Here is a 21962-nt window from a genome sequence, read left to right on the forward strand (position 1 = left end):
GCTGCGTTTATTGCTAGTATACTTATATATTTGTTACTAGAAATAAAATAAATAAATAAGAACCTCTGGTGTGTATATTTAATTTAAACTCTTGTAATCCTTAACAAATGAGGGGGTTTAAACAAAGTTTAACAGATCTGACTGATGTCGGATGAATCCAACTAATTGTCATTCACCATCTGCTTAATTAATAATCCATAATCTAGATTGGAATTGGATGGTAGCAAAGTTTTTTACAACTCAGATATGGAGAAATATGTTTTCCTTTGCTGCTGGCCCTAATAACGATGAGAAGGATTCATGAAGATTTATAAAATAAATCACAAACTCCCTCATCGTAGCCTACTTTGTCTTACAAGAAGCATGAATCTTTTACAGGACAAGTGCAATTGTTCTTTATCCTTCCCAGAAATCAATCCTTAGATTTTCCAGATTTATTTTGTCCCATTAGTGAAGTCCGTTAGTTTGTTAAAACAGCGCTCAGGTACTGAAGTTCTCTGGGTGTGTCTGACGGATCAAACACCTTAAGCAATACTAATGAATTATGGTGATCTTCTCCCCTGAGAGTTTGCTTCACACAATAAATCCTCCCTTCCAGCAGCACCCATGAGAACTATCTGTATTAAATGTGTCCACAGCCCTCAGAAAAAGCGGCTGTAGCAGATCATGGTATCAGTCTTCAAGAGGATATGAGTCCTGACGTCATGTCTTTGAGGTCCAGTGTGGGATGGGACGGTTTGCACCACTCTGTGATTCAATCTCCTCTTCATTCTGCAGATACATCGCAAGCTGTTCCTGGTAACCAGGAAGTAACTCCTGGTGCGTAATACGTCTTGTGTGTTGAATACATAATGATGTTTTTCTAATATATCGCCGTATGACAGACTGATAGAGTTGTTACAGGCAAGCCCAGAAGTATTCATACCCCTGACCTAAAGTTACTTTTATTCAACCAGCACGTTTTTTTGGATTAGAAATGACACAGGCATCTCCCAAAATATAATACGATGATTTACAAGAGGCATCATTATGGAAAAACTCATTTCTCAGCTTTTATTTACATTTGAACAAAAGTCCAAAATTATTCACATCCTTTGCAAACTGTCGCAGTCTTAAGGAATATCCAAAGTTTTATATCATTCAACATAGTCCAACTGTTTTAAATCATCCTGATTACTCTGGTTCATTGGGAGCAGCTGCTTTAATCAACAGGTTAAAAACAGCAGCTCTCTGCAGTTCTTGTTTGGACAGACATGGCTAAGATACAAGAGCTCACTGAGGACCTGGGGCTGCTCACAAATCAGGATAGGACTAAATGTTTTCAAATTCTGGTGGCTACAGGTCCACAGTATTATTGAAAAATACAAGACGTTCCAGATTGTTGAAAATCTCAGTGGATGTGGTCAGAAGCCAAAAGTGACATCTATATGCTGGCCAGAAAGTTAGTGAGAGCGGATAAAAGAATCCAAGAATCACCACTAAGGCCATCCTGGTGACTCTGGGCTCTACTGGTGGCAAAATCTCAAGGCAGACTGCTGGGTTCCACAGACGCAGACCAAGGAGGACACACTTCTCCAGGTAAGGCACAAAAAAAGCCTACTTGACCTTTGCAAATGCTCATTTGGACAAAGAAGAAGACTTCTATTCTTCTGTTTTATGGTCAAATGAAACTAAAAAACGTTTGCCCACAATGATGTTTTCTTCATTTGGCCTTCAACACTAAGAACACCATCCTTGCTGTCAAACATGGTAGGAACCTAATGCTTTGGGGGTGTTTTTCAGCCAACGGACCAGGGAACCTAATCACATTAAGCAGCACCATTTAAAAAAGAGCAATACATGAAGATTTCTATTATCAGGCAGTCAAAAGAGAAACTTGGTCTCAGGCACCATTGGACATTTCCAGATGACAACTACCCAAAATGCACAGCAAAAGCAGTGAAGAAATGGTTAGCATACAAAAGCTGTGTATGGCAGTGAACCCAGCCAGAGTCCTGACTTAAATCCAACTGAGAATCAGTGGAGGGAGCTAAAGATTAGGGTGATGGCAAGGAGACCCTCCAACCTGAAAGTGCTTGGGAGTCCATCACTAAAGATGAATGGGCAAAAATACCAGTGAAGACATGTGAAAAGCTGGTCAGCAATTATAGGAAGCGTTTCATTTAATAGCCAATAAAGGCTTTCCTATGGATTACTGACATACCTTCTTTTGTTCAAATGTAAATAAAAACTAATAAATAAGTTTTTACACAATGATTCCTCTTGTTCATCTTCTGGGAGACGCCAGTGTCGTTTCTGTTAATGGAGAAAAAACTTGCTAGTTAAATAAAAGTAACTATAAATCAAAATTTGCCATGGGTATGAATAATTGTAGGCTTGATTATAATTCTTATTTTTCCAAGTTTTAAATCATTCTTTTTGTTTTATTTTGCTCAACCAAATTAAACAACTTTTTTATTTTTATTTGTCTAGATAAAGAAGTCAGGAGCTACAGAAGAAAGGAGAAACGTTTTAATTTTCATTTGAAATGTGACTTTACACAGGGAAACCATATGTCATGTTTGTGGTTATAAAAAAAGTTCATTTAAAAAAAAAAAAGTTTCACACAAAGTGTGTTTGTCTTTTTGCAACATTCATCCTGGCTTCCCACCAAATCGGAGCTTTGACAGGCCCCCATCTCTTTAATAAATAGTTTCATTTACAGAAACAGGATTTTTTTTCTATAAATAAAAAAGGCAGAAGGAACATTTGTAAAGCAATTATAAGTGTGTTGATTCAGTTACAAAAACAGTCAAGCATATCAATCAGGCATAGATGCAAAGTTGAAAACAATGTTGGCAAAGAAAGGAGTTGGCACAAATGATAAACATACAAAATCTTAAGCTCAAACTCAAAAAGTGAAATTTTAACTTATAGGCACTAATTAAAGACACCCATCACAGCAATGACCCAAACACCTTTCCTAACACTGGCATGCCTTTTTTGATTCATGTAGCACATCGGGTGAAAGCTTATTAAAACGTTTCCAAACTCTCATTTTATTCCTTGAATTTATTGTAAATTTAATTCCTTTTTTTTCTCCCCTTAAATGACAGATCACTGGAAAACACTGAAGTTGTCTTGGTTGCATTGGCTAAATGGGTGACAGTGATATTCTGTTTCTTTAAAAAAAAAATGATTAAATCTGTTTTTTAACAAATAAAACTTCAGTTTAATGACAACAACCTGTCCTTTAACTGAGCACTCTGAGAAATGTCAGAACCGGGGCTTGGGCCGAGGTGTCCCTCGTTTCCTGATTTTTCCCACCAGAACGGATCGGACACTTCCAACGAAAACAAGGCTTTGGAGAGTTAGCTTGCAGCTGAGGTTCAAAATGAACAATTTCAAACAGAAAACTTTAATCAAAATACTGATATGGATGTTTGGACATATGCTTCTTAAATAATTTGAATAAATAATTTGAAAAACAAACTTGTGCATACATTCTGGCTGATGTTTTTCTTTAGAAGAGGAACGACTACAGAGTTGTACCCACACAAGAGGTGCTTTCACTGTTGCAAGACATCAAAAAATTATCTTAACACCACGGGACAGTTCACCTGCACGGCATCATCATAGAGATCACTCACCAACATCTGCTGAACACAGAGCATAGTAACAGAAATGTGTGGAAACATTTCAACCTGAGGGAGGTGACAGGAGAACAGAGGAGGAGAGAGGGAAGCTGGGCATGTAGACATGACTGCAGGCAATTTGTCCTCTGAAGGCGGCCTGGTTTCTTTGGCATTTTCTGTGTAGTCTGCACTATATGCCTGACCCCCCTCCTTCCCAGAGCCGGTCCCCCCAGAGAACAATGATGGGATGCCGTTTCTGACAAATTATAGAGTCTCTCCTGTTCTTTTTAAAACTCTGATTTATACACGTTTTTCTGTCTCTTTAAGGAAAATCTTATCTAGGTAAATAAAGTGCCATGTTGAGTTGTCTCCTTCTTCCTGTTGATAGTGTGACCAGAGAGCCCCCTGCTGGCTGGGCTCAGTAACAACCTTCTCTCCAGTTGTCACCTGCGCTGCCGTATGTTCTAGGAGCAGGAAGAGATCTGAACAGGAACAATTGGAGAAAAATACATTATGTCGGCAGTTATTAGAATGCAATACATATAAAAATAATATCTTTAAGTAATTCAATATGTTTTCTGACAGAGAAGCTACTCACAGCATCAGTTAGGGTTAAATAAGTTGTTGCAGCTGAAACAATGAATCAAGCAGTAATTGCCCAATAGGGACAGGCGGTGTTCCACTCTCGGGTATAAGTGACTTTAATATACGGGTATCCATTTTTGGATTGAATTACTGAAATAAATAAACTTTTTGATATCTTGAATAACAGTTGCACCTGTCTAGAGGTGTAAGAGAAGGTAAGAGAATGCATACCTGCGTACAGGTTGAGCCAGCTTGCTTCGAGGCAGAGGGATGCCTCCTCCTGCAGAAGCACTCGGTCGGGGAAGGCCACTGCGGGGGGGAGCCAGCGAGCGGGTGGGGGTGGAGCTGGCAGAATTAGGGGTAGATGTGGCCTTTACAGGTTGTCTCAAAGCCAGCGGGGATGGCGTGGCTGGAGTTCGGAGTTTACTAGGAGAGGGCACTGTAGACGGGCAACGGGAGAAAGGTGTAACGGAGTTGTGTGAGGAGTTCTTAAACTTTATACCATATTCGATTCATCTGCTTTAGCAATGACATAATGATCAATGGTGTGAGACTGGAATAAATATGATGTCAGTATAACAGCATGAAAGAGTATGTAGATATTTAATCACATCTCACTACTACAAATGAAGCCTAATTGGTTGCAACATAAGTTTGGGAACTACAGCAAGGTCACTCAAGCATGAATGAATGAAACTAGTCCTATCAGACACAGCTGCTTACTACGATTCTTCATGTGTTGACAGAATGAGGCGATTCACACACACAGCGAAAACAAGGACAATCCAGAAGCACAACATCAATACAACCAGGGAGCGCAAACACAGTCAAAGTAAAGTTTAGATGAGAGCTGTCAGTGAATACTCACTGAAATCACCTTCTTCTCCAAAGCAACAGGAGAGTGGGACTGGACAAAGACAACAGAGACAGGCCTTAATTCAGAGCAGGTAGGAAGGGGCTGGGGGTGCGGGGCCTGTCTGCCAGATTGGTTTCAAGGTACACCAACAGGATTCACCAATCACAGGGCAGAGATATTTCAAATTTTACCTGTTGGATCAGTGAGCTTTTGGGTTATATTCAAACACAGTCTGGTTATCTGATTATAGGCGAAGGAGTAAGAAGCATATTGCCTATATAATGGAATATTATAAGAAATGTGATCAAAAACATCAAGAACAGTGGGAAATATGTATTATGAATCATTGTAGTCTAAAGACTGTTGACGTATCTTTGGAGCTGAACACCAATTCCAGTTCTGCTTAAAAGATCCCAGACACTCATGGTCATTAACGTTGGCTTTTTAACAATTTATTTAAACTGTTCTGTTTTTGCTCTGCCCATGTAGACAAACCAAATGCGTTCTGGGAAACAGTTTTATGGTCAGAGTAGATAAAGAATGAGCTGTTTTGCAACAATGGCAAGAAGGATGTTTGGAGGACTTAAGGTGAGGCTTTCAGAGCCAAGAATACAGTACCATCTGTCAAGCATGGTGGTGGTAGCATCATGCTTCTTCTTCGTTTTCAGGGATGGTAATTTGCACAAAGTGGATGGAATGACGAAGCAGAAGGAGCACCTTCAATTTGTTTTATGGATAAAGCAGTTTTTAAGCTGCTCAAATGGCTTTGGCCTTACACCTATTGAAAATGTAAATGACCTTTCCAGTCATACAGATCACTCATAGTGCTTTACACTAGCATCTAAAATCTCCAGCCAGAATTAGGCCCAGACCTTGTTGATGGCTACAAAAACTGTTTGGTTTCCCTGCACCCTGCTTGGAGACATCTACCCAAATAATTATGGGGGTGTATGTATAATTTTGAGCCTGTGTAGATTTAAGAGAATACACAATAAATACAAACTTGTTAGCTCAACTATTGTTATTAAAATCACTGAAGTAATTTATTGTATCAGTTCTGAAATGGGTTGAAATAAATAAGGAAGCTAATATGGCATTTCTGATGATAACGGTATTAAAGTAGGAATGTGAGCCTTCATGTTTGTGTAATGACCCGTCTCTGCTCTCATCTGAGACCATGTTCGAAACTGCAGACCTGAAGAGATGGTGTCCTGTATGTTTTAGAGGCGTCTCTGTTCAAACATCGCTCCATTTTTGGGAGAATCATCTCATTAGTATGTCAACTGGGCTTCACAATAGGAAGACATGTACAGGTCCTTCTCAAAATATTAGCATATTGTGATAAAGTTCATTATTTTCCATAATGTCATGATGAAAATGTAACATTCATATATTTTAGATTCATTGCACACTAACTGAAATATTTCAGGTCTTTTATTGTCTTAATACGGATGATTTTGGCATACAGCTCATGAAAACCCAAAATTCCTATCTCACAAAATTAGCATATCATTAAAAGGGTCTCTAAATGAGCTATGAACCTAATCATCTGAATCAACAAGTTAACTCTAAACACCTGCAAAAGATTCCTGAGGCCTTTAAAACTCCCAGCCTGGTTCATCACTCAAAACCCCAATCATGGGTAAGACTGCCGACCTGACTGCTGTCCAGAAGGCCACTATTGACACCCTCAAGCAAGAGGGTAAGACACAGAAATAAATTTCTGAACGAATAGGCTGTTCCCAGAGTGCTGTATCAAGGCACCTCAGTGGGAAGTCTGTGGGAAGGAAAAAGTGTGGCAGAAAACGCTGCACAACGAGAAGAGGTGACCGGACCCTGAGGAAGATTGTGGAGAAGGGCCGATTCCAGACCTTGGGGGACCTGCGGAAGCAGTGGACTGAGTCTGGAGTAGAAACATCCAGAGCCACCGTGCACAGGCGTGCAGAATCTGCATGCATAGCACTTCCTTCCAAATATTGCATCCAGCATTTATGATATTACACACATTGGTTGTTATAGTGATTATGATCCTATATTAATTGCACAGGTCCATACATCATCACGTTTTGCTGAGGTCTCCTAGTGAACCATTCGCTTGATTTCCGTGTTTTGAACCAGGCGAACATCCTAAAATAAGGAGGACAACAGCTCCTGAGGACTGGGTTTGGATTCTCCTTTTCAAAATAAAGTCGGTACAGTTGTATGATGCTTCTAGCATGAGAAGGGACATTGTGTGTAATGTTCACTAACCCAATTCTTCAGAAAAATCCAACCAAAAAAAGTATTAAAAAAAAAAGAAAAAAGTTTGATGATAGAAACTGGCCGGTGACTAGCATCTCAGCTTGATCAACCTGAGTGGTGGTTCGTAGGTCAGCATTTTCCTGGTCACTGAATGCCCCATACCTGAGCACTAACATTAGACTGAGGGAGAAGACTAAATGTTAGCTATGTTCCACAAAAATGTGGTACTAACCATGCTGATTGCTAATATAAGATCCCGTTAGCAATCTAAAAGCTCCTCCCTTTAGCAATAAAATAAAAATAAATTGAACGTCATCATCAGCTCTGTCATGCAGTCAACAACTATTCTGCTCCACCATGTTATTTTCCTCATATTCACAAATAGAGCTGCACAAACAGCCTCTAAAATGCATTACCTTACAGCCTCAGAGACAACAAACCGAGAACGAGTGCATTAATGCACTTCTCTCACATCCTTTTCAGCCCCATAAATATAGCAAGCCCATCATTTACACTCATCAATAGTCCATACTCTCAGTGTCAGAAATTGTGCATATGTCTGTGTGTAAGATCAATAGCACAGCCTCCAGCTGCTTCAGGAGCAGGCTGTTACCTCGCAGGGCAGTTGGCTTTTGGAGGAGCTCTTTGGGTTTCGGGGATGAGCGAGAAGAACCGGAGTATCTCGGGAGCTGAGCAGCAGCTGGAAAACACGGACATGTCAACATGGAAGTCTGACTTGAATTCAGTCTGAGAATCACTGATTCACTGGAGACTAAGGAAAGATTGATGTTTTGTTTGGAACCACCAGGGGGCGCCACAAACAAACGGGTTGAGGCTGATTCTTTTAAGAGGTGGAGCAGCAAACCGCCAAAGAAAAGTTGAAGGGCATCAGTCAGGTTTTACCCAGTCCAAACAGATGAAAAGAGAAGGGTGTGGGTTGCCCATGCTTCACAGTAAAGAGAAGACAGGGAGGCAGCCATTAGGTTGGCCCACATGCCCGGTACAACCAAAGCTCAAGTAGAAAAGGAGATAGGACCAATAATTACCACCGTTAAATAGGCAATGAAGATTTTCTGCAGCCCAGGAGAAAACAGAATCTGACCTAATGTATAAAGCCCACACGAACACTGTTCCCTGTTCCACAGACAGCCAGGTGAGTCTCTGATCCTGCCTCAATCCACCTCTTGTAACAGAGCAGGATTACTGATCCTGGATTAAGGACGCCATTACCCTTCTCTCTCTTTACAGGATTACGTTAAATGGATAGTCGTTATTTACAGAGGATGGACTTAACCCGAAAGAACAAAACTATCAGACTCAAATCTGAGGAAAGTATGTTAGTGCTACAGGTGCTCCGAGTGGCTGCTGGTGTCATGCTTTTACTCTGCAGGTTGAGTGCATTCCTTTCATGTAAAAGTTAGACAAGATGTTAAGATGAATAAAAGATGTTAGAGCCAAGACTGATTAAAGAGGATCCCACAACAAAGAAGCCGTGTCACTATAGAGCAGCAGAGCCCCTGCAGTGAAAGTGCAGCCAGAGACAGCAACTCAAAGCCCACTCACACAATGACTAACAGGAGATTACAAAGCCTGTCGTTTCTGAGCTGGAGAACAAAGCACAAACACTGGAATAATATCAGCGGAGTGGTTACATTATTTAATCTGAAGGCTGCTGCAACATAAATAAGGTTTGTTTAAGTCAAATCAAATCACTCAGGACGCCGTCAGCCATCATACTCACTTGAGGACTGGCTCTGGTGTCGGGGAGAGCCGCCGTTTGGCACTTGAAGGTTGGACTCACAGCTGCGGCTGTTCTTGACAGGTTCTGGTGACTGACCTGTCACCGTGGCCGAGCGTGTGAGGTTGGGAAGACTTCGGCGGAGCTTTTCTGCAACAGCAGGACAGGGGCGAATGAGCACAAAGCGAATGACACGGCATGCAGCAGAGACAAATAAGTACCGACACATTTCTATGAGTAAATATTGTTCTGGAGCTGCTGACATGACATTCACACCAGATGTCAGTAACAACCCAAGCAATCCACACATCCAAAGAAATCAACACAAATTACTGCATATATCAGTTTACACAGAGGATGAGCATGAAACACCTTAGCTGAAATGGATTAAATAGTTAGAAAAGCGTCTTTTTGACAGAGTCAAGACAGACTCCTGTATGGAGAAGCTAATATATCACAAATGTATCGATATCATAATACCCCTGTAGACAATATGCATATTGTGAAGAAATACCAGGACCGCGATAAATGTTGGTTAAAGTGTTTGCTATGAAGCCAAAGCAGAAAGACTTCAACATTTAATTGTTTCAAGTTATATAGTTATCGCACATCACATGTTATCCTATTATGCAGCCCTAATGCTACTCACATGCATTGCTTTAGGCATGATTCTGACCCGTTCTTCCAAACAAACCGTCTTGAAATTGTAAAGGTTCTGAGGCCCTCTTCCATGCACTCTGATCTTCAGTTTATGAAGTTACGACGTCATTTTGCATGAAAAATGACGTCATTGGCAAACCGTCAGTTGCAGCAAATCCCCATGCTCCAGTCTACTGTTTCTCTTGCGTGCTTCCAACGCCATCTGTGACCTTTAGCATCCGTGTCAGGTGTGGGTATCTACCACAGTGAGAGTTCATCCAGCAGGCTGAATATTACATTGACATGCAAGGTATGAGTTCATGACACTTGGAATCTATTAGCCAACAATAGATTCATTCTAAATAGTCCACAGCAAAATTACTAAAAGACGCTGACACTGCAATGTGGATATTACATACAGGAGACTGGTTGGACCATTAGAACAGACTGGTTTTCTTTCTCTGAAGGTTTCCTTGGTTGTGGGTTTAGCTTCATCTTCATCTTCTTAAGAATGAATAATTCATCCTTCCTTTAATTAGATGAAGTCTCCCAGTACTGAATGCTGAAGGACAGCTCCACACCATGATGTTCACACCTCCAAACTTTTATTTGGGTTATGTGAAGTGACAAAGATTTTAAAACTGGTCTCATGTGAACAGACTATATTCTGCCAGTTTTTCATTGACATTATGCTGCAAACTTTACACAAGCTTCAACATGTGTTCTCAGCTTTAGGGCAGTAGAAGGTCCTGAGAGAGCTTTGTGCTTTTACCCATCGTGACATGCTTCCTGTGTGAAGAGCACAAGTAGTAAGAAGCCTTTTATAGACCATCAGTTTGGACCAAAGCAGGCTAGAACGCACAGACAGGGAGAAGAGTTGCTTTCTATATACTAATAGATTTCAGCCACATGTTTTTTGCACTTTCTTTTTTGTATGTTTAATATTTCTTCCCTGTGTCTTTACAATTGCACATAATTAATGGACAAATCTGCTTTTACTTCTTTGTGGGGATTATTTAAATTGTTACCACCATACGGTATGAATTTCATGTCAGCAGGTCCGTTAAAAATATTTTTAATGAGAAAAACCTTGATGAGTTCGGTACTTATTTTTCCTGTCAGAACATGCTCCTTCCATGTTTGCTCTGTTTACCTTCATTCTTAACCACGTTGGTCTGCAGGTCGTGGCCGTGGCCCTGCAGCGAGTGGCGGGGCTGCTGCAGGCGGCTGATGATGGGCTGCGGCGAGCCCCGGCTGTAGTCGATGGAGCGAGCGGGGGAGCGTGAGCGGGGAGAGTTCCTTGGTGAAACACGAGGAGAGTGGCGAGGGGAGGGGCTGAAACGGTTGGAGGGCAGGGCAAAGGACATGTGCACCGCCTCTTCCTCGTCCTCCAGACTGTGTGCATCTAACTCCTGGTCGCTGAAGGTGCTGCGCCGCAGTGAGTGGCACGATGAACCCGAGCTGCGCCTGGACGCCGTGGCGGCGTACTCTTGTCTCAAACCTGTCAACAGACAGCAACACTGTAGCAGACACAGTCTGGAGGCAGAAAAGCATAATGTAGCAAGAGATTAAATACATACTCTCTTCCTGCATGCGTGCCAGTATCTGGACATCTGTGACGTCATTAAGTTTGTAGGTAGTCGAGGAACCCACTGAGTCCTCATCCATCTCTGATGTGCTCAGCTCGCTGTCCACTGATGACTGTGGACTAATGGCAGGAGGATTCCTCTCTGCAGCAGCGTTTCTCTGGTGCACTGGACAGGAAATCATTGGTGAACATTTCCGTCTCCTACTAAAGAAACACTGTGTAACAGACAGTGAACTAACAGGAGCTCCATACCAGAGTTACCGGGCATTAGCTGCTGTCGGACAATGGGCACTTTGCAAGGCGTTGAGGAGGGGGAGTTGAAGCCACTGCTGTAGGGGCTGTTGGCTGCATTTGTGCTATATGGGCTTCCATAACTCTGCTGGAGATAAGGGCTTCCATACAGGCTCCTGCGCTTGTTGGCTACAAAGTGGAATGACAAAAACAAACCATGACTCTACAAAGAAAGGTGAAACATCTGACAATCATCATGTTTTCTGCCCGATTATTCTAGTTTAGCATCATTACATAAGACAAATATGTTTTATAGTTTGATAAACATTAACATGTCTTCAGCAGGCAGAAACTATCAAATACATTCTGGCTAATAATAGGTCTTCATTTATTATTTATTAGTTCTCCAGGTGTTGACCCAAGAAGAAACTAAACACATGGACATTCAGCAATAACACCTTCATCCCCAATATGACCAGCAGCTGTTTACTTACCTTGTAACTATACTGACTGTAGAAAGTCAGTTCAACATAGCCTTCGTCTCAGATTATTGTCATTTGTCACACTGTTCTGCTCTGCATGTGTATGTAAGTGTCTGTGTGTTAAATGAATAGTTATCCATATGTATCAACAAATGTGGGACACACTCACCTGGCTAGGTGTGTGTGTGGATATTAGTGTTTGAGTGTACAGTTCGTTATGATGTAAAGGAAGAGCTGTTGTTATTGTTTTTTTTATATACGGATGTGGACAAATTCTTGCTGTTACCTTAAAAATGAAAATAGCTTCATATTTTGCATGCGGTCGTAATTTCAGACTGAAATATTTAAAAACCCAACAGTAGGAGTTCCAGTCTTTGTGCTGCTGGTGAATCATTTCTCTGACTAAAAGGTCTCCAAATTAAAGGCTGACTTCTTATAACATTTTCAATGTGACATGAACATGCAGGTAATAACTGTATTTAAAGGCTTTCACACATCTTTGCAAGGGGTGCCAACAGATACATGAACATCTTTAAGCTAGGACAACCAATCCCAGTTATTCTAAAACGCTCAAATGTAATAATGTCCATAAAAGAACAGTAAGTTAAAACTATCGAGAGCCACCTAAATGACGGTCGTGGAGCAACTAACTGTTCTCTGACTTATTTTGATGACATCTATATAACAGCCCGGGTACAGATGGGTCGGGTCATGAAGAAATATCTGCTAAAACACAGCTTTTCTTTGAAGGGATTAGTGTCACACTATATACCTGTTTTATTCTCATTTTTCCTGAACTAGTAATAGCTTTTTACTTGTTATAACGTATTCAAAGCTAAAACTCACAACTTCAATTCTTCTCCAACCAAATATAATAATGCCTCACTAATGCTTAAAGAAAAGACTAACTTAATTATAAACAGTAAAATTGTTGAAATGTTTTCGTTTTTCCTGTCATGTGTCAGTTTCACCTTGGGCCTGACGCAGCGTTCTGGTTCCTAGTCTTTTCCTACAAACGTCAGCAGTGTATGAGCCGAGTCAGAGCCAGAACCTAAACGAAAGCTCTGCACTGTCATGCAAGTCTGGTGGAGTGTCTCGCACCATATGCTGAGTGTGAGCCCGATAGACTCCTGCATCACTTGCTGAGAAACACTGAACAATGCCCACCATTCAGTCCATATGCACGCAGAACAATGTGATTCTCTGTGAACGCCTGCAAACCAGCAGTCAGAAGGCTCCAGTTCAGAGCCCAATGATCTCGATCTCAATCTGGCAGCTGGTTACTGGGAAAACCTCTGGTGGTTTGAATGGTTGTTGTCTCATGGTGCTCATTTTCCGATCCCTGTGTTTCTTTCCTCGTGCTGCCTGGGTGTGTTTACAGTGCTCTGTGGCAACTGGAAGGCAGCCTTTTAAGACCGACTTCCTTCTCTATCCGCCCAGGCTCTTTCACTTTCCTTCTTTCTCCACCTGAAGCTCTGCACTCTGTCCTCCTGCATTATTCAGGAAATACCAGCATGCCCACCCTGCTAACATCTACATAGATCAGCTGCTGAGGAATGTCAACAACACATCAGCATGTAGGTCTGGAACGCTGAGCAAAAGTGACAAATCAATGCTTTATTTTTCCCAGAAGAAAATTCTACTTCAGCTGGCGAGAGTTTATTTTCACTACCATGTTACAACCATAAATGTCAGTGTATTTTATTATTTATGTGACAGCCCAACACAAATTAGTGTATATTTGGTGAACAGGATAAAAAATGTCATATTTTTGTCTAAACAAAAATCACATTTTAAATTTGGCCTATATTTGTATTCAGCCCCCAGGAAATTCTTTGAACCACCAGCGTTGGACATGTAGAGACAACCTCTTAACAACTCTTCTTTGCACAACAGTTTAAGATTAGTCAGATGGGATCAAGACCTTCTGGGAAGAGCAATTTTCAAGTTTTGATACAGATCCTCAAATAGATTTAGGTCTGGGCTTGGACTAGGCCATTCTAACATATGAATATGTTTTGATCGAAACCATTTCCTTGTAGCTCTGGTTGTATGTTTCAGGTTGTTGTCACGTTGGAAGCTAAAACCTCTGCTCCAGTCTCCAGTATTTTGCAGCCTCTAATGGGTTTTCTTCCAGTACTCCCGCGTACTTAGCTCCATATGTCTTATCGTCAACTCTGACCCGTTTCCCTGACCCTGCTGAAGAGAAGCATCCCCACAGTATTATGTTCTCTTCGATATGTTTAGATCCTGACTTGGCTGCTGTTCTCCTTGGTCTTAATGATGCTGTTTGTTCTCTATGAAACCTGTGACGCCTTCACAGAACAGCTGCATTTATGCTAAGATTAAATTGCACACAGGTAGGTTTACTAAACGGGTTGCACTGGATTTTATTTCATGTTGTCAGGGTAAACAGGGCTCAAAACAAATACACATCACACATTTTATTTTCAGTAGTGAAAAAAATGTGAAAAACATGTATCGCTTTCCTTCCAGTTCACAACTATACATCACATAAAATGACATTGAAGTATGTCGCACTGTATAATCATCTGAATGTTTACAGCTCAACATAATGATGTGCTTCTCTGAGTTACAGCAGGGGGCACATCTCGTTTGGACCCAGGTAGGGGCTGACTGGTTGTTGAGGATTTTACTGCTGTTGCATAATATGCCCTATCAAAGTAGCACTTTGTCATTCCACGAAGGCACAGACCAATCACAGGGAGCTGCAGCTCGGGGACTAACAGAAATAGTATGCCCTAAAAATCTTCTGGCCTGAAAAAAATGATCCCACCCACCATGACTGATGTTACCTTAAAGAACCAAAAAGCTGAAGAATCGGGACCGCTTAAAACCAAGCAGGATTAAATGTTTGAGAAGGAAAAAGAACTCAAAGCCATGAGTTTAAGTCCTCTCAGTATAAAGGAGGTAAAACAGCTGCAAGGAGCTGTGGGCAAATCACGAGAGAAGAACAAACAGTAAGGCTTGTGTAAACAAGGAGATAAAGACCAGAAAGGAGAAGAGGGATAGAACTGGCAGTGAAGTGTGAGACGGACTGTACATGAACAGACTCGGAGGTGAAAGGTTCTGTTCAGAAAACATGGCAGGTGAGGTATTTGACTTCAGCTTACTGGAGTTAGCTGCAGGAAACACATGTCAGAGCAGGAAAAAAAACACGGTCAACTGTTCGAGTCCAACAGAAAATGTCTCCAACCCTGGTAATCAGCAGGGTTGTCTGACATAAAGAAGTGCTGCAGCCAGCTCAGGGAGCCGTCTCCCAGGTGTTTCCTCCTTGTTAGTTACGTAACTAAGAAACATCGTTTGAGGTTCTGCTTTTAGCCAGGTGAGCACATACAAAAGGCATGATGACTTACTGGAAACAATGTGCAAGTTAACACCTAAAGTGTCTGACTGCTTTGTGAGGGAGGGTGAATAAAAGCAACAAAACATTATTCTTTCACGTCAGTAAAGACAAACTTAACCAACAACATGGCAACAGGATTTCCACGCTCCTGTTAGAAACTGAGTGCCATGGAAAGTACCTGGCAGTCACATGGGTGTGTCTCCTGATTCCAGTCCAAGTTTTCACAGAATTTACTGTTTAAGATCAGTTTAAGATGCAAACTATATACATTAAAACTTTTACTTTAAAATGTCAAGCACATGGCAGGTGAATCTCATGATTAGGGGTGGTAGGGTGAGCTTCAGGTCGAATCAGGATGACATTATCCTTTTAAACATAGAGTGACATCACCTCTAACAGGCCACACAGACCCACCACTTTGCTAAGTGAAGACAGTTGAATGAGAAACATATCCAAGCATACTTCATTCATTAATCTGTAATCTACGAGTAATTTAAAGAGAAAAATAATCCACAATACCAGCATTCCTGAATCTGGATTGTGCCTCCAGGTGTTCATTTAGATTGTTGGACAACAAAGCAGGGACTCCCCTCTTGTTCCCCAGCGAACAACCTTCAGCCCAGTAACACCCAACATGATCTAACGCTCACATGAGCATACCACTGTCAAAATGGAAATGACCCCTCTCAGTTTAGCAGCAAGGATCTGAAACCCATCCTCCTCCCTACAGAACAACTATAATTAGTGGGAGTCCAAAAGGCAACAACAGATATGACACTGGTATTAGGCAGCTTAAGCAACACTGCATTTTACACTCTCCAGTGTGACTTTGCCATTAACAACACTATACAGCGCCTTGCTTTACATGTTATGTTGAAGAAAAAAAAAATCTATTTATTCTATTGGAGTTATCATTTTCTACTAGTACTTAAGTAAAGGAGAAGTAATAAGTAAACAGCACGTGTTTCAGTTTACCTGACAGGGTGAGGTCCAGCCTGTGGATGAGCGAGCGCTTGGCCGATTCCATCTCAGGACTGGGGTTGTCTAACGTTTGCCGACACCACACAACAGGACTCAAGGTTTTTTGAAGCGGGCTGTTCAGTTTGGATTCATATAACCTGAGATGAGAAAACAGAGACATGTTAGTGTATATGGCTGCTGTTATCGGTTTAGTTTAAAACACTTATTAAGCACACTGTACAGACAGTAAACAAGCCCAATTAAACACAGTCCAATGCAATGAGACCGAGCTATGATAGATCACCTCATTTATAATATGATCAAAACATGTGGTGCTGGTTTTACTACAGGAAGCAGCACTAGCAGGATATAGTATGGTTCACTGTGATCTATTTCATACAGAAACATACAGCATCCTGAAGCCATTGCATTGTCCAACACATTGATGAAAAAAAAACAATACAAGATCAGTTTTAAAGTTTTTTGCAAAGGCATTTGGTTTAGTGATCAGTGTAGATATTCAGGCTTCCAAAACCCCTGAACGATGGGGTCATCAAAGCTCCAAATAGTTTAAAGGTTTTCAGGAGGTTCCACAACTCAGTCGGTCTGTTCTGAAAGTAAAACAAACGTGTTTATGGTTGAGAAGAAATCTGAGTCAGCAGCTGTCAGCACTGTTGCAGCCGTAGAGGGAGCCTTTCCTGATGAAAGCAAAGACATGGCAGGGAAAGTGAAGCTAATGCTGGGAAATACCAGCCAGGAATTTAGACTGCATATTAGCATTGTTTGTAAATACAATGGAGGTCATTCAAGGACAGCATGCTGCTTAGTAAACCTGCATCTTCATACCTCCAGCTCTACAGGTAGCAAGCAACCATTGATAGGCAGAGCACTGCTGCAGCAGCAGAGAGCATTTTAAATCCACTCTGATGCTAATTTATGGGATTACGGGAGTCTGTGACAGGATCTGGCGAGATCTAGGCACTATGTGGTAATCCTACATATCAAGCTGATGTAAAAGACAGACTAAACAGGCTGCGGCAAACGAGACTGGCTCTGTGGAGAGTGAGCGAGCAGTGCTTGACAGCAGCCTGATGTCAAGGCGCACTGTCGCAAACAACACACACATAATGAGTTTGCTCTTTTAAACTGGACATCAGGGAGCTAAAAATTATTAGACGGAAAAGGAGATTTTCAAGACCGTGCAGTATATTTACAACGTTAACTTAGATGATCACTGAGTGGAGGACATATAGAATCCCTCATTACATTGTACAAAGAGCTGGGCGCTGAGGATCCCTAATAGGGATCTTCAAAACAGCAGAAGCCAATTAAATGTGCATAAACAAGCATCTCTTAAAGAAGCCCCATCCATATGTCCACCTACATTTATAACGACTACCTAACAAAATAACTGCTCCCTTCCATCTCACATCTCCCACCAGGGTCAACGTGGCTAACTAGGCATGGGATGGTCTCTGGTAAGCCGAGGTTTCAAATAAACTGATTCAAAAGTGCTAAAAAAAAAAGTCCACCTTATTATTGCTACAGGTGGAGGACTCCCAGCTGTTGCTGCACACTACCAGTCAAGTTGGCTAAAAGAAGGCACGTACAAGTGCTTTACAAGAAAGACTAATTTAGCTGTTTAGAAAGCTTCCCAGTGGTGAAAGAGACCATGATGTAGAAACTAAAGGAGTGACAGAGATCAAGCTAATGTTGTAAAAACTACAGTTGGCAAGTCCCAAAACAGCATGCCTGGATTCTCCTACTACCAATCAGCTACCTCAGTAGACAGCCCGACTAATCACCAGTTAATACCATCTTGTAATTGTGTTATTTCATAAACAGCAGAATGGCAAAAAAAATGTATGATGTTCTGCACAACAGGCAGCTGAAAACTACTACTAAAGTTAGCAGGTGTTAATGCTATAAATTATAATTAATATTATCATGACTGTACTTAGCAACATCTTTTTACTAGTAGTTGTTTTACATCTTTGTGTACATGCAGTAAAACTGCTATTCTTATTCCATGTTATAACATTTTCACACCAGCCCGAAGCTTTAACTAACAACAACTCTGTAAAAAACCTATAGCTTTTATATTTTTTTTAAGTATAAAGCTTTACACTATTATTTAGGTTTATACTTCTGGTATGCAGACATTGATCGGTATGATATTCTCATGCCAGGATAACCTTAAGTTCCTGTGACATCCAATTTTTATGATAAATTCAATTGCTTTTATGGAAAGGAAAAATTAATAAAATATTTCAAAATGTTAATAGTTGTTGAGATATATGGTCATACATTATACTAAAAAGACACTCCCAGACTACTCGCTGTGTCACAAATTGTCTTTTATCACGTCTTTAATCCCAATATCATGTCAATTACTGCCCAATTCCTACAATATGTAGATGTTTTCTTTCAATTTCTGTATTTGTGGGAAAAGTATGTCACAGACACTTTAAGTACCACAGCTTCACACAATTTAGCCAAAAAATGTCAAATAAAAGTGTGACCAGATCTAAATGCTTTTATTTAAGGTTGAAAAGCAACAGTTAGTCATACTGCTGCTAAATTTCATTTATTATATATTGTTAACAGTATAACTGTGACAAGCCTAGCTTCTAGATATGACTATTATAATATTTATTATAATAGACATACCTAGAAGTTAGGGTTGTCACAGTTATACTGTTATCTATAACATGTATTTATAATTATGTGATAGGCCTAGACAGACTAAGCAAAAATGTACAGTGAAATTAACACCTGCTAAGTTTAGTAGGGGCTTTAAAATGCTTATTGTGCAGAAAATTATTTCTTTTTGATCTTTAAAAAAGTAAGTGATTATAATAAGTTGTTATTAGCTGGTTAATTCATTACTTGGACTATCTGCTCAGGTAGCCAGTCTGTTGTTTGCACACCATTCAACCAACACCCGTTCTTATAAGCAAGGCAAAAGTGGTCTCTGGTGACAGGTAAGAATGCTGAAACACTCTATATGGCCTGCAGCCAATAAAAACTCTGCTCAAAATGACCTTTACTCTATGTTTCCTATGATTTAGTGGTTTCATAACGTTTTAAACCTCAGTATACCATGATACCACTCATCAGCCCATGTCCTGTAGTATACATCTCATCTCACTGTAAAGACAGAAATATTCTATACTTGGTTAATCTTTCAAAACATTATAAAGTGGGAGAGCATTAACATACTAGGTAGATATCAGTGCTGTGGGATTAATTCTGATAAACAGTGCATGCTGCCAAATGCTAAATCTTGTCTGTCCTGCTTATATCAAGATGTTGTCCCCATTGTTTATGATCCCTGTAAATGCAGTGCTGGGGATTAGCTTTCTGAAGGCGTTGTGGCTTTTAGTCCTGCATGCTGAGATGAGTGAGATGATTTCCCAGCTATGTCTCAGTTGGAGCTGCATAGCACTTGAGGATCGGTGCCAACTGCTGTGTTAAAGAGGATTCAGAGGAGGACTATAACCATGACTACCTCTCCCACATGACTGCTGGGCAGGAAAACAAGTTCGGTTTTCACCGTACACCCTGATCTCCTTCCACCACTCCCAGGACAAGCTAAACAATCTGTCACTTAAAAGCGATGATCTGCAGTCCAAACCCATGAGAAATAAGTCTGGGCCTTTAAGGTCCATTAATGTGTTTCTAACAAGAAATGTTTGAATGGCTGTAGCCAAACTAGTCAGGTCTGGAGCGGAAAGGGAGGCTTGGCATCGCCCATATGAGGTGCCAAACAATACCCTCTGGTGAACCATCATGCAGCTCCGAGGGGATGACTTCATATTTTAGACAGTTTACTGGGGTGATTGTACAGCTACAGCTTACTATGTGGCAGCTAATATGTGGAGCAGCTGTGTTCAACCAACTAAAGCTGTCAGCCAACCCTTAACACACAAACACGACTGCATAGGCAAGTTTGCTTCCAACATATTCCAGTCACTCACCAGCTGTCTTCGTCTTCGTTTAGACAGTCCATGTCTTCAAGATCTAAGATGTCCACTTCATCTAGAATTGAGGTTTCCCCGTCAGCCGTCAACCCCCCGGCGTTGTCTGGGTAAAGGGAGTTCATACTAGCCAGAGAGGTGGCAGCAGATGCCCCCTCGCACTCATACGCCCTCTTGAAGCTGATGCCGTCGTAGGACAGCCTGGGTCTCGAACAGCGGTTGTTCTCCAACGGCCCACCATAGCCGCCTGAATCGCCGAACCCCACCCCAGGGAAGCCGGCCAGACCGGCTGCCATCCCCACTGACAGGGAGGACGAGTCGTACCCGGCGCTCAGGGGTCTGTGGTTCGCTGACATGGCTCCGGACGAAGACAACATAGTGGACCTGCTCCGGAGCTGCTCGTTCTGTTGCTCGAGTTTTTTCACCAAGTCCTGGAGCTTCCGCACCTCCAAGTCCGCGTTAATGTTAGAGTTGATATCCTCCATAGTGATTCCTCAGCCTAATGAAAAGACACTGCGGTCTGGAGTGTTTTCTTGACGGTTCCTTTGCCGACAGTCCCTTTCTTTTTGTTTTCTTTACCAATACCTACGTGTTCAAAGAAGACACTTGGGTGTTTAACTGACTTAGTGAGCTCAGCGTCGTCATCTTGTCTGGATATTCGCGTTTATGGGCAGGGTCGAGGCCATTTTCATAATACTCGTCACCAACTGTGGAAGACCAACAGGCGGCGGACAACATACGTCACCGCGCTCGATATCGAGAGCGAGCACGTAACCAACACCTATTTGCTCGCGTACGTATTACCACGTCGTTAAGGAGGGCGGTAAATACGTGCGGTAACCAGAGTTACGCTGCTGTAGGCTGAACACAAACCTTGTTACTAACTTTGTAATTGAACAAATTCGCAAAACCTTAGCTAAATCTGACCAAGCTAACCCACGCGCCATGAATAAACGCACATGCCTCTGGTGACATCATACTAGGCATAAGACAAGGATAACCTAAATTAACAGACAGCAGTTCAGAATTATGGATGTATTTCGTAAGGGTAAAGAGTTACCAAACTTAACCAGTTCTTTCTTGGAACAAAACGAAACAAAAAAAGTTATCACCGCTTTGGTTAATCCTCAATTAACTGTAACTGACCTTAGTTTTTGGAAGGCTGAGGTCAATTTCATTGGCATGACCCAGGCCTGATTACTGCCAGATCTGTAGAAAAATCAATAACTACAATGTAAAAAAACCTTTCTGACAACAAGATGTAGGCTAACAGATCTCAAAAAGTAGCACATCATGCCCCAATCTAAAGAAATTCAAGAAAAGATGAGAACCAAATCTAGAAACAATTAAAAAGGCTTTGGGACCCTAGTCAACCACAGTGAGAGCAGTTATCAAGAAATGGAGTGTTAGGAATAACCTTTATTAATATGCCTCAAAGCTGTTTTCCCCATTTATACCATAGTGATATAAAGCATAAGTTCTAATGTTTCCCTTTTGTTAGAATAGGATAAGAATGCTCATCGACACACAGTATAAGGATAAATGGCCTAAGGTTTGTCATGAACGACCTGAAGCTGGGGCACTGGGTTTGATGGTGGAGCCATCAAACCGGTATTTGGTTTGATTAGAAAGTCACAGCACACTTAGATTAAGGATGGACACCCGCTACTACACAACCTAC

The 21962-nt window shown here is 41.3% G+C and overlaps 1 protein-coding gene across 3 annotated transcripts; it reads right to left on the reverse strand.

The window, feature by feature from the left end:
• Positions 1 to 2496: 2496 nt before the first annotated feature.
• On the reverse strand, positions 2497 to 21031 carry slain2 (SLAIN motif family, member 2). Of its 3 annotated transcripts, none has more exons than XM_047375434.1 (9): positions 20282 to 21031; positions 16317 to 16459; positions 11514 to 11681; positions 11254 to 11427; positions 10827 to 11174; positions 9038 to 9184; positions 5068 to 5106; positions 4431 to 4638; positions 2497 to 4096 (listed from the first exon to the last, which is right to left on the reverse strand). In XM_047375434.1, the coding sequence occupies exons 1-9, from the start codon at positions 20764 to 20766 to the stop codon at positions 4033 to 4035; spliced, it is 1776 nt and encodes a 591-aa protein (XP_047231390.1). In that variant the 5' UTR covers positions 20767 to 21031; the 3' UTR covers positions 2497 to 4032. The 3 variants fall into 3 exon arrangements, with proteins under 3 accessions (XP_047231390.1, XP_047231388.1, XP_047231391.1); XM_047375432.1 differs by lacking the exon at positions 5068 to 5106 and adding an exon at positions 7910 to 7996 and having other exon boundaries at positions 20282 to 21030; XM_047375435.1 differs by lacking the exon at positions 5068 to 5106 and having other exon boundaries at positions 20282 to 21030.
• Between the last annotated feature and the right edge of the window lie 931 nt (positions 21032 to 21962).

Source organism: Girardinichthys multiradiatus, chromosome 9 (genome assembly GCF_021462225.1).
Source record: "Girardinichthys multiradiatus isolate DD_20200921_A chromosome 9, DD_fGirMul_XY1, whole genome shotgun sequence".
NCBI lineage: Eukaryota > Metazoa > Chordata > Actinopteri > Cyprinodontiformes > Goodeidae > Girardinichthys > Girardinichthys multiradiatus.